General features: G+C 26.6%; 1 protein-coding gene across 2 annotated transcripts; it reads right to left on the bottom strand.

The window, feature by feature from the left end:
• Window positions 1-6,250: 6,250 nt before the first annotated feature.
• Vha16-1 (Vacuolar H[+] ATPase 16kD subunit 1) lies at window positions 6,251-16,157 on the bottom strand. 2 transcript variants are annotated; one of them, XM_065511720.1, is made up of 4 exons: window positions 16,006-16,157; window positions 14,453-14,565; window positions 7,690-7,879; window positions 6,251-7,595 (listed from the first exon to the last, which is right to left on the bottom strand). In XM_065511720.1, exons 2-4 carry the CDS (start codon window positions 14,532-14,534, stop codon window positions 7,391-7,393), a joined length of 477 nt encoding a protein of 158 aa, XP_065367792.1. In that variant the 5' UTR covers window positions 14,535-14,565; window positions 16,006-16,157; the 3' UTR covers window positions 6,251-7,390. The 2 variants fall into 2 exon arrangements, with proteins under 2 accessions (XP_065367792.1, XP_065367793.1); XM_065511721.1 differs by lacking the exon at window positions 16,006-16,157 and adding an exon at window positions 14,722-14,740.
• Between the last annotated feature and the right edge of the window lie 894 nt (window positions 16,158-17,051).

Raw genomic sequence — 17,051 nt, 5'->3', positions numbered from 1 at the left:
TAAACCTCAAAATATCTAAAATAGCTAATAACTTGGCCAATAAGCGTTTAATCAAGAAAAGGAGCTCGATCTGTGATCACTCATATTTCTGAACAAAAATCGATTTTTTTATATAAAAACTCAAAATATCTAAATTCGCTAATAACTTGGCCAATAAGCGTTTAATGAAGAAAAGCAGCTTGATCTGTGATCACTCATATTTCTAGCCAAAAATAGATTTTTTTTAATAAAAACTCAAAATATCTAAATTCGCTAATAACTTGGCCAATAAGCGTTTAATCAAGAAAAGGAGCTCGATCTGTGATCACTCATATTTCTGACCAAAAATCGATTTTTTAATTAAAAACTCAAAATATCTAAATTTGTTAATAATTTGGCCAATAAGCGATCTGTGATCACTTATATTTCTGAACAAAAATCGATTTTTTATATAAAAACTCAAAATATCTAAATTCGCTAATAACTTGGCCAATAAGCGTTTAATCAAGAAAAGGAGCTCGATCTGTGATCACTCATATTTCTAACCAAAAATCGATTTTTTATATAAAAACTCAAAATATCTAAATAATACAAATTATTGTATTATTTAGTTGATATGAATAAATTTATTTAAATTATTTTTATTTTTATACCCTTCAGCTTCGTGAGAAGGGTATATATAAGTTTGTCATTCCGTTTGTAATTTCTACATTTTTCATTTCCGACCCTATAAAGTATATATATTCTGGATCCTTATAGATAGCGGAGTCGATTAAGCCATGTCCGTCTGTCTGTCTGTCTGTCTGTCTGTCTGTCTGTCTGTCTGTCTGTCTGTCCGTCTGTCTGTCTGTCTGTCTGTTGAAATCAATTTTCTGAAGGCCCCAGATATCTCCGGGATCCAAATCTTCAACAATTCTGTCAGACATACTTTCGAGAATTTTGCTATTTAAAATCAGCAAAATCCGTCCATAAATAACGGAGATATGAGCAAAAATCCGAGACAACCTCTGAAAATTTCATCAAAAAACACAATGTATTGCATGCTTTGACAAAAAAGCAACAAAACGTATGTTTTTGGATGTGCATGCTTTGCGTATTTTGTTTTTTTTGTGTTTTATTTCTTTTGGCGTTGTTGTTGTTTTTTATACAACTATACGTTTGTTTGGTTGTGTGTTGGTTTTTTTGACAAAAAAGCAACAAAACGTATGCTTGGATATGCATGATTTGCGTATTTTGTTTTTTTGTGTTTTGTTTCTTTTGGCGTTGTTGTTGTTTTTTATACAACTAAACGTTTGTTTGGTTGTGTGTATGTTTTTTTGACAAAAAAGAAATAAATCGTATGTTTGGATGTGCATGTTTTGAGTATTTTGTTTTTCTTTTGTGTTGTGTTTCTTTTGTCGTTGTTGTTGTTTTTTATACAATAAAACGTATGTTTGGATGTGTGTTGGTTTCATTGGCTTGCGTATTTTGTTTCTTTTTTTTTGTTTCGTTTGGCGTTGTTGTTGTTTTTTGTGTTCTTGATAAATTTATGATGCTGTACGCTGAAAGTGGGCAATGTACATACATATATACTAATTATAAAAAATAATAATACATCCACAACAAAGGTGAAGGGTATATAAGATTCGGCATAGCCGAATATAGCACTCTTACTTGTTTAAATTTAAATATTATAAATGTTAACCACAAAGAGTAAACAACTTTTTGACACTATCAAACTCAACATAAATAAAACAAACAATAATCAGCTGTAATAGTAACTTCCCCTTATTGAATACACCTTGGATGATACCAAGGCGTATTAACAAGGTGAGTGCGTCCCGGCAACAAATACAACAATGCAAAAACAACAGGCAATTTGTTTTTGTTAAAATGTACGGTAAATGTCAAAATCAAGGCGAATTAAAATATTACTATGTTATTTACAATAACAAATGTAAACATAAACAAAGTTTGACATATAGTGTACATAAAACCACAGCGAATTAAGAAACAGCTGATTTTATGCACTCACCTTGTTAATACGCCTTGGATGATACGTTATTTTGGTTTTAGAAAACAACAATTAAAAAAATCGTAAGAAAAATATATTTCTAGTTTCGTTGTAAGTTAGATTTGAAAATTTTGTTTCAAAATCTCAAGTAGTTTCTATTTTACATTGTTTTGTGGCTTCTCCTATAAACTTTTGAAAAGTGATTTTACGTTATTTTGCATTTCAGGTGCCGAAATATAGATTTCTAATTTTTTAAATTAAATTTTTTTTTAGGTTCTTACGAGTAGCTACATCGTAAATTATGTTTTGGAAGTGTACCTGAGTACACATACACATCGTGAATTTCTTATAGGGACTGCTGGACTTAAGGCCTCCCGAAAAACTTAATATTAAAAAAAAAAAATAGAAAAAAAATTCAATAACTTACATTATTTCTTATACTTTCGTTTAATTTCTTCCGTTAAATCGAAATTATCATAAATAAAGCTCTTTTAAAGATGTAATAGAACTTTAGATTCTAAAGATATAACCTCACAGCCACTTTCCTTGCCAATATCGTAACCCGTTTGATACAAACGGCACCCTGTTTGGCCAATTTATGAACAGCAACAACCGCAGATTTGGTTAGGGGTGATACTTTCTTTAGCAATTGTGTAGAAATTATGGGTATTACTAGTACTTGCTCCACTATAGTGTCAACTTCTAGTTGGAAAATAATTGTTTTAAGTTAAATCTTACTTAATAACTAAAATGTGTATGAGTTACCATTTTCCACTTTTCTTACTATAGCTGGATTCTTGACAACTCCAATATTATTTTCATCGGCTTTTAAAGAAGCCGCTAAATTAGTAAACCCCGGGGGTGGCTTGCAGATTTTTAAGTTAAATCTTACTTAATAACTAAAATGTGTATGAGTTACCATTTTCCACTTTTCTTACTATAGCTGGATTCTTGACAACTCCAATATTATTTTCATCGGCTTTTAAAGAAGCCGCTAAATTAGTAAACCCCGGGGGTGGCTTGCAGAATACCATGTCTCCTTTTTACTATAACAGCGTATTACGTTTGCTTTTTACGGCCTAGATATCATACCAGGCATTAGCCATATTTCAAAGGATTCTTTATTTAAAAAATCCATTAATGTTTTTCACAAAATTGCTAAATTATAAAAATAAACTCAAAAACTACATTTTGCCGCTTTTTTTGTTGATTCATCAACATAATAACGTCAAAGTAGTGTCAATAGAAAATAATAAAAAAAAAGAAAATTGTTCTATTTTAATCAATCTGGCTACTTTATACTCCGGATGCTCCGGCTGACATCAGCCAGTTTGGCTGACGTCAGCCACGGTGTTGCCACCGGTATTGCCACTTGTTGGTTTTAATACAAATTGTATGTGACAACACAGTGTTGCCAATAACTGTTAGTTTTAAGACAAGAAAACTTTGTGTTGGCATACTTTTAGGCTGATATAATATGTAATGTTGCCAACACCACAAAACAGAAGAAAATTTCCAAAAATGCCTAAAAAATCTAATTAAATAATTATAAATTGACTTGAATATTATTAAAAATCTATTCAGTTGTAGATAATTCAGTGTAAATGAAAGATAAAAGAAATTATAACTGTTTTCGGCAATAATAAATTAACGAGACAAATTGGCATACTTTTAGGCTGATGTAATATGAAATTATTAGCTATTTGTCATCTGGACAATTTCTTTTTGAAATCGATAAAAATTCATCACACCTTTTCCAAACGATCGTTTTGAATTCGTTCGATTTTCATTACCTAATGGTTATTTCTAAATGCAAAACCCTCTATATTTCCATTATTTTGTCTAAATTTCACTTATAAAATAGGCTTTCTTACAAATTTCGATTAATTGTTGATCGCCCCTTTCATGCTTATATATTTGACCTGTAATACATTTTGCACAAACCTTCAAATTATCAGTAGTTACAGAGTTTTTTCTCTTTTCCCATTTTTAATACTGAATTTGAATAGGAAAAATAGGAAAAGGAAAAAAACTCTCGCGGATTTTTTATTCATGATTGGGCTGATTGTAAAATAATTTTACATAGAGATTACATTGATCTTCCTGCTCAAATTAAACCATATATAAGTCATATTGAATCGAAACCCTTATATTCTGATAAATAAATAGAAGATTTTAAACCAGACAAAATCCATAAAAGCTTAATTAAACTTAAAATTATAAAGAAAAAATATACATAGTGGAAACTAGAAAAAAATCAAACAAAAAATTGACATATACGAGTATTGTTTTTGTTTTCACATAGTTTTTTTTTACTAATACATTCTCACCACTTAGGTTTTTGATAACTGAGTTAGGTGTTTCCACTCTTGTGTATTTTACCATGTTAATTATTTTTAATATTATTTGCTAATTATTTGGTTTTTTCCCCAAACCTTTTGATTTTTTTTTACCATTTGGCATGTTTGCTGGCTGGCGCCCCCGCCTTTCAAACTGCTGTAAATTACCCAAGAAATTAAAAAACAAATCATATTTTTTTTTTGTTGGAAATTAGAAATTACAATTTATTTCATTCTCTTTTTCATTATGTTCTTGTTGTTATTGTTATTATTGTTTTGTTGTTGTTTGTATGTGTGTGTCTGCTGATCTTATTGCAATAAGAAAAAAAAAGATATTTAATACAATTCTTTTAAAATAAATTTTTTGCTTAAATAAAATGCCACTGTTTTTATATGTTTAATTTGTTTGAACAATAAAAATGATGGAAGATGGGGCATAATAATACAAAATACACAATATAAAGTGAAAAAAAACAATACAATTTTTATATAAAAAAAAACACAATTATCAATAAAAATTTCGGGCAAATAAAAAAAAATTCTGCCAAGAAAAAAAAAAGACAACCAGAAGAACAGAAAACCAAGGAAAGCAAAAATAAACTTTTAATTTAAAAAATTTTTAGAGAAAAACAACAGGTTGAACACCGCCACATTTTCAGCATCATAAATGCAGCGGCGAGCAAGGGTTGTTAAAAATTCTGAAAAAATTTGTTTGGGTTTTAGGGTTTATTTTGTTTTAGTTTAAGGTTTTCAATTATTTGGTTACTTTTTTTTTAGAGCAAAATTTCGATTATTTAAGAGAAATTCTTTTAGAGAATTGTAAAGAATTTCTAATTATATTTGAGTGTGTGTGTGTGGGGGAATTTTACGATTTTTTTGTAAGGTTTTTTTGTTGTTTTTTTTTATATACTTCAGTTACTTCTTTTTCTTTCTCTCTTCTCTACAAATTTGTTTTGTTTATAATTTGCTACTACAATTTGTTGTTGTTTTTATTATTATTATACATAATACAATACATATACATTTAATTAGTTATTATAAAGTTTTTGTTTTTGTTTTGTTTTTCATTTCTTTTTTTTAGCATAACTATACATAACAAAGTTAATTTTATTATTTGTTTTTTTAATTATGGGTGTTGTGTTTTTTTTAGGGTGGTAGAGAGGATGTTTACAATATACAAAAAAAGTTTTAACAAAACGTTTGAATTTAAATATTTTTTTTTTTTTAAGAAAAAAAAATATTTAAAATTTAACTTTTAGGTTGTTAAACTTTTCTGGTATAAAGGTCTTTATAAATTTTGAATATGTATTGAATATATATATTTTTATAAATACCATAAGTTTGTTTGTTTTATAGCTTATCACAAATGAAAATAATCATATTAATTTATTTATTATAGTTTTAATATTATTCTTAGAATTGAACAATCATTTAAACATAAATATATTTATATATATATATATTTTATTATTATTATTTTAATAATTATTATATAGGACTTATTTTGTAGTATGTATATATGATTTTTAAGGTTGTTTTGTATGCTTTTCTTTTTTTTGTTAAACAAAAAAGGTTTTAAATAATGTTAAAAGCAGTTCTCAATTAAGAAAATTTCTTTTAAAATAAAACCTTTTTCGGAATTTTATATAAATTTAGGAATTCCTACAAAAATTCTGTAAAACAAACCTATTAGTTTTTGTATAAATATATATACAAATTTATTAGATGTTATAATAAAAATCACTTGTGTGTGTGTGTGTTTGAGTTTCAAACAGAATTTTTGTTATTCATTCAAATTTTATATAAATTCCTTAAAGAAGAAAAAACAGTTTCTAGTAAGGGAGCTAATCATTTGCAAAAGAAATCTCTTGTAATTTAAGCTACCATTACTTTGTTTATTTTCTCTCCTTTATGTGAACTCCCTTTATTGGCTGATGTTTTGTTGTTTGTTATTGTTTGTCTTTGTTTTTTGGTTTATCTCTTTGTCGTTTATGATTTTGTTTTTGTAATAAGTATATTATTGTGTATACTGGTGGTTTTTCTCACTAAATTTCTTTTTCTTTTTTGTTTGTTTAATTTAACATTAAATTTATTTTTGTTTTGTTCTTTTATTATATATATATTTAATGATGAAATGGTATGTTGTTGTTGTTGTTTTTTTAATTTAAATTACATTTTAATATTATAATTTCTTTAATATTTCTATTTCTATATATATAATAAAAGTGTATGTGTTGTTTAAATTTTTTTAACAAAACAAAAATATTTAAAAAAAAAAACTTTAAAAAACAATTTAGGGAAAAAAATTTTTGTTTGTAATAATTTTTATTTGCTATACTTTATTTTAAATAATAATAACGACGACTCTATATATAATAATGACGAAAATAAAATAAAAACGAAAACATTTAACATAGTAGTGGGTGTGTTTGTGTGTAAAATACACAAAAAAAAATAAAGGAAAACAAAAAATGAAAATAATAAAGATAAAAATTTTAAAAATAAAATTTAGGTTTTTTGTTTAATAACAAAACAATAACTAACTAACACCATACAATAAGCCAGCAAATAGAAAAAAAACCAAAACAAAACCAAATAATTTGTTTTAGTGCCTCAAAAACGGACCGGACCGTACCTGTTCTAACCTAAACAATCTATTCTATATATACAAATTGTTTAAAGGTTTTTTCTTAGTTCCCCCTACACGGTTAAAAATATATGACTGAAACGTTTCAAAAATAAAACATTTCATTTTTATTAAGAAAAATTGGGTTTGTTTAATAAGTTTTCTTAATTTTTCAGGGGAGCAGGAGGAGGAGGGACTTTTAGACATCATTTGTTTAAAACAAAGAAAACATAAAGCTTACTTTGAAAATTTTTTTGAAGATGTTGATAGTTGTAGTCCTTGGTGTTGTTGGTTGTTGTTGTTCTTTTAAATGGTTGCATAATTTTGTTAAAGTTTTTTAAATAATGCTGCATTATTATTATTATTAAAATTCTTCTTAATAATAAACATGATGTTGTTGATAATGTAGGTGTAGGTGTTGTTGTTGTTTTTGCAGTTGTTGTTATTATGAATTTATTTTGTGTACAAGTAGATGGCAACAATGAGACCGTACAGACCCAAGACTTCAGCGAAAATGAGAATCAAAATCATACCGACAAACAGGCGAGGCTGTTGGGCAGTACCTCTGACACCGGCATCACCAACAATACCGATCGCAAAACCAGCCGCTAAGCCAGAGAAACCTACAGCCAAACCAGCACCCAAATGGATGAAACCCCTAAAATAATAATAATAACATTGTTTTCATAAGCACATTGTTCTTAAAGTAACAAACTAAAAAAAATAATAAAAAAATTTAAAAAAAAACCTACTTGTATAGGGTGTATTTTGATGGTTCGTCCAAAGCACCAGCAATAAGGACAGCTACGACCAAACCGTAAATGGCAATAATACCAGCCATGACAACGGGAATGATGGATTTCATGATCAATTCTGGTCTCATAACTGACATAGCAGCGATACCAGTACCAGATTTGGCTGTACCATAGGCGGCTCCCAAAGCTAAAAGGAAACATTATAGAAATAAAACAAATTAATACAATTTATATAAAATAAGAAAAAATTATCGAACATTTATTAAACAAAACTGTAGCTAATAGCGAATAAAACCTAGTAATGTCCGTTTCTATCCCTTTTTAAGACAGATTTGCAATTTACTTGTGATAATTTAAGTTTATCCCTAAAAATCTGTTTCTATATAGAAAATATTATAAGAAATTTTTAAGAAAAATCTGCATTAAAACCAGCTGGGTTCAATAAAAGAAGATATTTGTCTATAAAAATCAAAATATTTATGAAATTTAGTTTTATGCATGAAAATTTAAACGTTTTTCTGCATTTTTTTGTTCCTATATAGAAAACAAGTAAATTTTAAGAAATCAACTTGCTTCAATGTTTAAAGGTATTTTTTAATGATATCTAACGATAGATCTTCAGTAATATTGTTTGCTAAGATGTTAATGAAAAGGCTCAATGGCCAGTTCTTTACATATAAATGACTTTCTTTAAAAATAGTTAGGAAAAGGGCAATATTTTTTCACCAGTGAAGAAAAATTAAGTGAAAATCTAATGAAATATGGAATAAAAAGGACGACATTTCAAAGAGAACAAATTAATTAGAACAAAAAAGTGCAAATGTAATATTTTTGCAAGAAATTTACAGGCTGTATGATCAGTTTTTTCACATATAAAGCCTTTTTTTAAAAGACGCAGGAAAAAGGGCCAAATTTTTCCACCAAAAATTAAAATTTAATAAAAAATCAAATAAAATAATGAAATAAAAACTAAAAAAACATCATTCAAAGACAAATAAAGTCATATCAAATGGACAGGACTGCAGGAAATTGGCAGGCTGGATTGCCAGTTCTTCAGATATAAGACTTTTGTTTGAAAAGGTAAAGGTAAACAATGCTCCTGTCAACAAACATCTGTCAGTTGACTCCTGTCAAAATTTCAACAAGCTGCGTCATTTAGTTTGTGTTTGCTAGTTATTAATAGCAGACTACCCCTCGTGAAAATCATTATAGATTGAAAGTGCGAGATAGATATTGTGGAAGCCAGAGGTATGGCATATCACATGCCTTAGTGACTTCAATTTTGAATGATCACTTGGTTACGAGAAGATGGCAAAAATAACTATTTTGATGACCTTGGCAAAATAATCAACAACTTTCTAATTCTTTAGATGAAAACATTTTGCAGTTGTGTTTTGTTTAATTAAATATTTGTGTAATATAACTAAAACAATAATTGATTCATAATTTTTAGAGTTTTTCTTAAACAAAATCGTGAAAAATACTTTACAAAAAAATCGCCATTGATAAAAACTAATTTTCTTTTGTTTACTTTTAAGCTAATTTCCTCCTAAGAGTTGCCACTTGAGTTCTACTACACACAATCAAACAGTAAGGTTACTTTGGTATAACAGTTATCTTCATGGATGACTGCTATTTTTTTGTTGTTGTTGTTGTTGTTGTTCATGTTTGCATATGTGTCACAAAAATGGAATTTGTGTAATAGTTAATACAAATAAATAGAATTACGAAATTTATTCAATAACATAGAGGTAGGTACCTACGTTATAATGCATATTAAATTATTATTTATTATAATTTTGTGAAGTAATTAAAAACCAAAATGGCCAATTGTTGATACTTCAAATTTTAGTCATGTGATTGAAAAAAAAAAACATACAAACAAAAGCTCTTTTTATATTGTTTTTTCATTGAAACAGTAACAGCAGAGAAAAAATAAAGCTTTTTTTTGATACTCATATTGAGTTTCATACAAAAAAACCAACAACAACAGCAGAATAAATGATAACGTTATAATATTAATGATGTATCAAGAAAACCCAATATAACAGAAAAACACACACGCACAAACACTTAAGAAATTGGTATTAGGGGAGAGGAGTAGCAGAGAGGGTTGTTGGGGGGACCCACAATGAGGCTAAATGGGAGTAATGAACATAATAAATGAACAAGTAAAGAAAACCGTAAAAACTTATCATAAAAATAAACACATGACTGTTTCGGTTTCTTAACTTTTTTTTTATATATAAAAAAAAACACTGAAAAGCAAACATTGTTAAAAAGATAAAGAAGTTACTAAAAAAAGTTCCAGAATATATCAGAATATATAGCAAAAGAAATGACAGTAACAAAATCCCCCTACCCCTTATTATAAAAAAGAGAGTTGTAGGTATAATTGCAAAGCTAAAAAACAAGTTTTAAATTTAATTGCAAAAGATTTTTTTTATATTATGATTCAATAAAATTAGTTGTATAATTGTTTTATTTATTTTTTATACATAAACTTCTCTGCTCTCATGTACACATTATAATAGCAAGTAAATAAATAAATATTAACAAGTGTAGAGACAAACTAATGAATAAATTAAACAAAAACCCCAAGCAACAACAATAATCATCATCACATGACTTTTTCAAAGTTAATGTTTAATCAGAAAATTATTAAAATGTACAAAACAAAGTTAAATACAGACATATTAACTAACTAACTGGCTAAAAACCAAAGCAAAACAATAGCAAAAACAATCGTGTTTTGTAATAAATTAAAACCAAACCAAAAATGTATTAATTTTCTAAAACAGGTAAGTTAAAACAAAAAAGAGAAAATACAACAACAAAACCACACACTTGTCATGTAAATAGTGGCCTTGCCAGATGGTTAAGTTTATATGTCATTGTAGTGGTACGTGTGTTTGCATGTAAAGGGTGTAGAGCAGACAACACAAAAATAGTAATTTTTTCTAAAAATACTCTTCTCAAGTTATTTATAAAGAATGAATAAAATAATTTCTTTTTAATTAACATTGATAAGTGCCTATAACAACAACAACAATAGCTTGAATCAATATTTGTTATAAATATATAACATTTATAGCAAGATGAAAAAAAAGAAAGGAAATTGAAAGAATTGCAAATGAAAGATGCAAATAAAAGCAATAAAAAAAACACTTGTCATGTAGTATTTGGCCTTGCCAGATGTAAACAATTTTGAAAGACTGTTTTATAAAGGGAAAAGGAGGAGGGGGAAATTAAACATTTTTTTATTATTCCAAACAAAAAAAATTAAATACTTTAACTAGGAATATAGAGATTACTACAATTACAAAAAAATAAAGTAATTTTAATTCAATTAAATATCAGTACCTATAACAAATTCAAAATTTATAATTACAAAACGAAAACAATAAAGAAATTATGCAGGGAATATTAATAAAAATTGAAATTGTCAAACTATAAAAATTCACTAGAAGTTTAATTAAAATTTAAAAATTAGAATCAACTTAAGTTTTAAAAACCAAATGCCGGTAATTTCAAATAATTTGATTGAAAATGAAGATTGTTTTTGATATAGAAGCATTGCAGCCAATTAAGGAGTTAGCCGTCCATTAATAAAACAAATTGAAAAGTATAGTTGGTCAAGCCCCAGCAGCAAAATATTTCTATTTTTAAATTTAATTTTTTTTAGGTATATCGTGGGAAATTTTCGAAAGTAAGCTATGTTTAATGGAAACTATATTTATCCATGGACCACAATAGCCATGAAATTATTTATTATTTATATTTGGATACCAAACATTCTTAAAAAATTTATGCTCTCAATGTGAATTTCGGAAGTGGAAATTTAATGGGAGTTTTGACCAATTATGCATAGATCCTTAATAAATGTTTAAATGTAATTTTTCTTTTTATAAAAAACTTAATTGTGGAACAATTTGTATGGATACTTATACAAATCAGACATTTATGTCAATAAACTCTTATTTCCGAAGGTGAAATATTGGACCGATTTCATCTAATTTTAATAGGCGTCGTTCTTGGACCGAAAAAATTATATATGTGCTAAATTTTATCGAAATATTTTCAAAATTGCGACTTTTACTTTGCCCACAAAATTTACATGAACGGACGGAAGGACATTGTTAAATCGTCTGAGAATCAGCTCTATAACAATATAACCTCCCCTTCATCCATAAAGATGATGTAGCGTATTGTTAATACAAACTAAAAGTTTAGTCAATGACCTCATATTATAAATTCAAGGGGTTAAATTTTGTAACTACTTATTTAAAAAAAAACATAATATAAAAGAAGTTGTAACCTTCTTTTATATATTAAAAAATGACACCTCAACCCCCTATTTTCGCTTAAATAACCTTTATTTTTCAACTTGAAATTATCTTCTAAGCAATTATTTATAAATAGAATTTACATTCTGCAAAATTTTGAAAAAACAAAAAGAAGTTTATTTAAATATTTCTAACAATTGAAAAATTCTTTAAGAATTCTTTATTTCTAAAACCTTATTTATCACTGAAATTCTATAAAATATGTTTAAATAGCTGCCTTTCATGCTCATTACGTAGTTTTATTAAGATGCTGGTAGTTTTTTTTCACACCACTGACCTTTTTTTTAACAAAAATAGTAAAGTATACCAGTATGTTATTTTTGCCTTATAAGGAAACTGATACACACATTTTCATACTTAGTACATATTTATGCTTATAAAAAGAATATTAAAGAGTTTGCGCACTTTAAACAAAAAAAGAAAAAAAATTGTTTATAGCAATAAGGGAAAAATAGTTAAAATATGAAAAAAATTAATAAAATTTTGTAACAACAATATAAATTATTTGTTTCCATATGATTGGTTAAAATAATAACGCCCCTTTGAAACAATACAAAAAATGGAATATGAAAATATTGAACAGCAACATATATAAAGCATGACTCAATAATTTTTGTGGTGTAGTTTTTTTTTTACTTATATATTACAAAAGAAAAGTAATATTACATGATAGCAAGAACATTAAGTCTAAAACTTAAAAATTGTTGAAAAAAACTAAATGATTTATTTAAATTAAACTATTATTAAAGGGGAAGTTTTTTAAAGTTTGATTAAATTAATTTTGCTTTCAAAACCTACATAATATTGAGTTTAACTAAAATTTTATTTTAATAACTATTGAGTGTTATTATTACCTGACTTTTGTTAATGAAAATAAAGAAAAATAAATTAAATTTTGAGAAAATTTAAAAATTTTCTAAGAAAAATGCTCAAAATTTATTTCAAAACTCAGTGATTTTCATATTAATTTTTAAAATAAATTTGCTGTTTGTACTTCTGAATCAGGCCCTAAATGTAAAATTATTTTCAGAGAAAATATAAAGAATTAAAGGTTGCAATCAAGCAAATTCATATTTTATGAAACGAAAATTTAAAAAAATATAGCAAAAAGAGTTTAATTAATTGATTACTTATAATTTGGAATCATTTATCTTATATTGTTATAAGATTTACAATATTTTCCAAAAATGTTTAAATAAAAACATTTTATTTGTTTATTTCTTAACAAAAATTAGACATTCAGTTACTAAATTTTGAAAATTTTAACATTAAATATTTGAATTTTAAAAAAAGTTCTACCTAGACATTTTAATAAAGTAAAAAATTATAAATTTAACCAATAATTTGATTAAAATATTATTAAATCATTTTTGTTTACAAAATTTTATATTTAAACATTTATCGTTTAAAAATGCATGTGACTTTTTACTAAAGTATTAAATTGAAATACAATTTAACTCATATGACTTTAAATAATCTTAAAAGAATTCTTTTAAATTAAAAACAGATTTCTTTTGTATTTCCTTTTTTGTTATCATTAAATGGTATTTTAATCTTATCAATTTGTGTTAAAGTTAAGAAAGCATGTGATAACACAAGGTACACTAAAGTACCAGACATGTGATTAAACTATTCTCAACTCACATGCATTTTAAAAATAATTATACTCAAATAACTGAAATTTAATTAAAAAACTGATAAAAATAATACCCTAAACAAACAAAAGGCCCCAAAAAACATCATTACTTAAACTTCTTTTTAACTCTAAACAAAAAATTTAAGTATGGCAACTTCTTGACTTTAAAGCTCAGTCTTGTGACTTGTCAAACTAAAAAAAAGCAGCAACAAAATAAATAATTGAAGGTTGACTTAACCTACAAATAAATTATTTTATCACACTCTTTTTTTTTATAAGAGAGAGATAAAAAGTATAACAAATTAAACTTTAAAGAATGTAATTAATGAATTGTTATACAAATTTAGTAATTGTGTTTGTTAATAAAATAACAAACATGTTTTTTGTTAATAAAAATTCTATTAATTCTTTTTTAATTAAATTGTCAGGCGCATTGTTCAGTTTTGTTGTTGTTGTTTTAGTAAAGTATGTAAAATATGCGTGTGTATTGTTCATATATATTTTTTTTCTTCTCGTTTTTCTTACTTTCTATTCTCTTTCTTGCATCTCTCTTTTATTGAATCTTTACTTTAGTGGCTGTATCTGCCAAAATATTCGATTTTTCCCCCAACCTTATATATTTTTTTTCTGCCCTAGCATATTTTTTTCGTTTTGTAAATTGTAAAAAACTAAAAAAAATTCCCAAGTTTATTAATACAATTAAAAAACAGAGTAATTCTTTGTGTTTCAAAAAACATAAAGCTATAATTAATGTTAAAAATTATTTAAGATTACTCACCACTGAAGATGATAGCTGAGGCGGCTCCCATAACACCGAAGAAGGGTCCGTAGATTGGATTATCGCTTCCTGCATCTGCCATTTTTAATGTGTGTGTTTAAAAATCGGGGGTTCTACAAAAGAAAAGTTGATTTTGGTTTGGTTTTAAAGCTCTCGTAGTAGTTTTCTTGTGTAATTCGTTTTAAATTTTCTTTTTTTTTGTTTAAATTTTAGTATTATAGCCAGCAGCTGAAAGTGCTTTCTTTTTTTTTCTTGCTTGTCTTTTTTACTTTTTCTAAATTTTTTATCTTCTATATTTTTGCACTCAAAAAACAATTGCGCCTTTACTTTGCCAGAGGAGGTGTTTTTTCAGAGTGAGTATTCTCTTCGACGGTTGCTAAACGACTGTATTTTCTTGTCTCTATGACCAATAAAAACGACTACAGAATTGTAAAAAAAAATAAAAATACAAAAAAAATGTGACGTTGTCATTCATTCAGTTTTTTTCCAACCAGAAAATTAGTGTCAGCTTAAAATGTGTGAAATACTTAACAAATTGTTACATTTAGTTAAATATTAACTAAAACTAAAGCTACAATTAGTTACTATTTAATTAAATTTTAATTAAAATAAGATTTTCCTTGAATAACAAATTTTTTTGTTTAATTTTCTTTTATACACATCTGGCAACTCTGTAGTTGTATGTAGGTGTATGTGAGAGCATTTTTTTTACTCAACACAAAGAGAATGTCAAATTCCTCGAAATGAGATTTGCATTAATACAAACATTTTGCATTTATCATTGTTTTAATTTAAATTGTTAACAAAATTTCCAGTTAAACTTTAAAATCCGGGTCATGTGATCTTTGCAACACTGAATTTTAAATCTTATCTTTGGGAATTTTCCTTTTTTGGGCGAAAATAAACTTTAGTTTTTCACCTCCTCTTTAATTTTTTTTTAGTACTTTTTTAAAAAAAAAAACTTTATTAAAATTTTCTTTTAGTGGTTTATTTTATGAAAAACCCTTTAAACTTTTAATGAAATCGTCATTTTGTGTACTAAAAATCAGCAAATTGCACTTTGCCATTTTTACTATACAAAAAATCGCCAAAATGCCGATCTACCAAATCTGGCAACAGTGTATCGTTGTAGTTTTCTGACATTATGCTTTGCTCTCCTGTTCGTAACTAAAAACAGTCGTTTATATTCCGAATTTTCCACGATTAGAAATAATCTGCTTGAAAGTCGGCTGTCAAGCACCCAATATAAATTTGCATTATAATAGTGCTTGAAGAGAATACTGATGAGCTAGGAGGAGCGCTGGATATCATGCGCATTACAACCGCATGTGTTTGTGTGATGTGACAAATTTGAAGTTACATATTTTCTGTCTTAGAAAAAGTATGGCAGCGCAATCGTTTTTTTCCAGCCTTTTTGTTTTAAATATTTTTTTTAGTTGAATTTTCTTCTTTTACAGTCTTTTATTAAAATTCTTGTTTCTTTTTTCAAATAAAACACTAAGTTCTTTGTTTGTTTATGTTATGTTTTTTTCTTTTCATATTTCCACACTCACTTGACTAAAAAAAGAAATTGATTTTTTTTCTAAGTACTTTGTCAAAAACTTTTACGTTTTTTTCTCGGTTGTTTTTTTTGGTAACTGCCTAGGAGTTTGCGAAGCACGCTTTTTGTTGGTTGGTCGCTGACTGGTATTCCACTCAATTTTTGCTGTCCAACATCAATTCTGGTCTAATATTTTCGTTATACATGTTGTCTTATTTACACACTCTCTTTGTTTTCTATACATCTTTCGTTCACTCGCATGTCTTTCGATTTAACAGCTCTATATTACTTTCTCATTTTACTTTGATTTCTCACAGTCATATGACTTGTTCAGCTGTAGACATTTTAGAAGCTTTATTTTTATTGGCCGTTAGTTTTGGTAATCTTCCATGGGAAAACCAATAACAACATGTAAATAAAGTGTTAATTGTGAATTAGATAACGTTAGCGGAGACACAAACCTTTGGTATGAGTTACAATAGGCTTAATGACAGCTAGTTGCAGGGTTGTATTTCACTGGGGGGCTATGTTTAGTGTGCTTAAATATAATTAACACAGCTAAAGGTGATATATTGGAGATTTTTAAAGAAAACTTTATTACATTCAATTTTTAATAAAATAATGCTCTTTCTTGATTTGCAGAAACTTTTAAACAAGTATTTGATAATGAAAATGTCAAATTTATAACCCTATGCAACTGACGTGGAATAATTTTTACAATATAACTGATGTGGGGCCTAGCAGACCCATTTTTTTAAAAGTATAACTTATTTTATTTTGTTTCACTTTACGAAGTTACGCAAAATTAGCTTTCTGCGGTGTCAGACAGACTACGACATCAGTTGCAGAGGGATAATGTAAATTTATTTGCTATTTTATAAATTTAAATCTAAATATTAGAAACAAAAGTGATAATATTATTTAATACATTATCGCCTTGATAGATTTAATTTCTATTGCTAAACATTGCAAAATGCACATCAATAACTGTAGTAACCATGTATTTTTTACACCAAGATGTGATAAAATGAGAAAAAGTTCAATGTAAATAAAAAAGTC

The sequence above is a fragment of the Calliphora vicina genome, chromosome 5 (genome assembly GCF_958450345.1).
Source record: "Calliphora vicina chromosome 5, idCalVici1.1, whole genome shotgun sequence".
Classification (NCBI taxonomy): Eukaryota; Metazoa; Arthropoda; class Insecta; order Diptera; family Calliphoridae; genus Calliphora; species Calliphora vicina.
This window is presented reverse-complemented; position numbering and strand designations above follow the sequence as displayed.

Excerpts from the sequence above, each read along its gene's own strand:
- Vha16-1 (XM_065511720.1), bottom strand. The coding sequence starts at position 14,534 with ATGGCAGATGCAGGAAGCGATAATCCAATCTACGGACCCTTCTTCGGT. Across the intron at positions 7,880-14,452 it reads CTCAGCTATCATCTTCAGTG|CTTTGGGAGCCGCCTATGGT; the intron begins GTGAGTAATCTT and ends GTTTCCTTTTAG. Across the intron at positions 7,596-7,689 it reads TCAAAATACACCCTATACAA|GGGTTTCATCCATTTGGGTG; the intron begins GTAGGTTTTTTT and ends TTATTATTTTAG.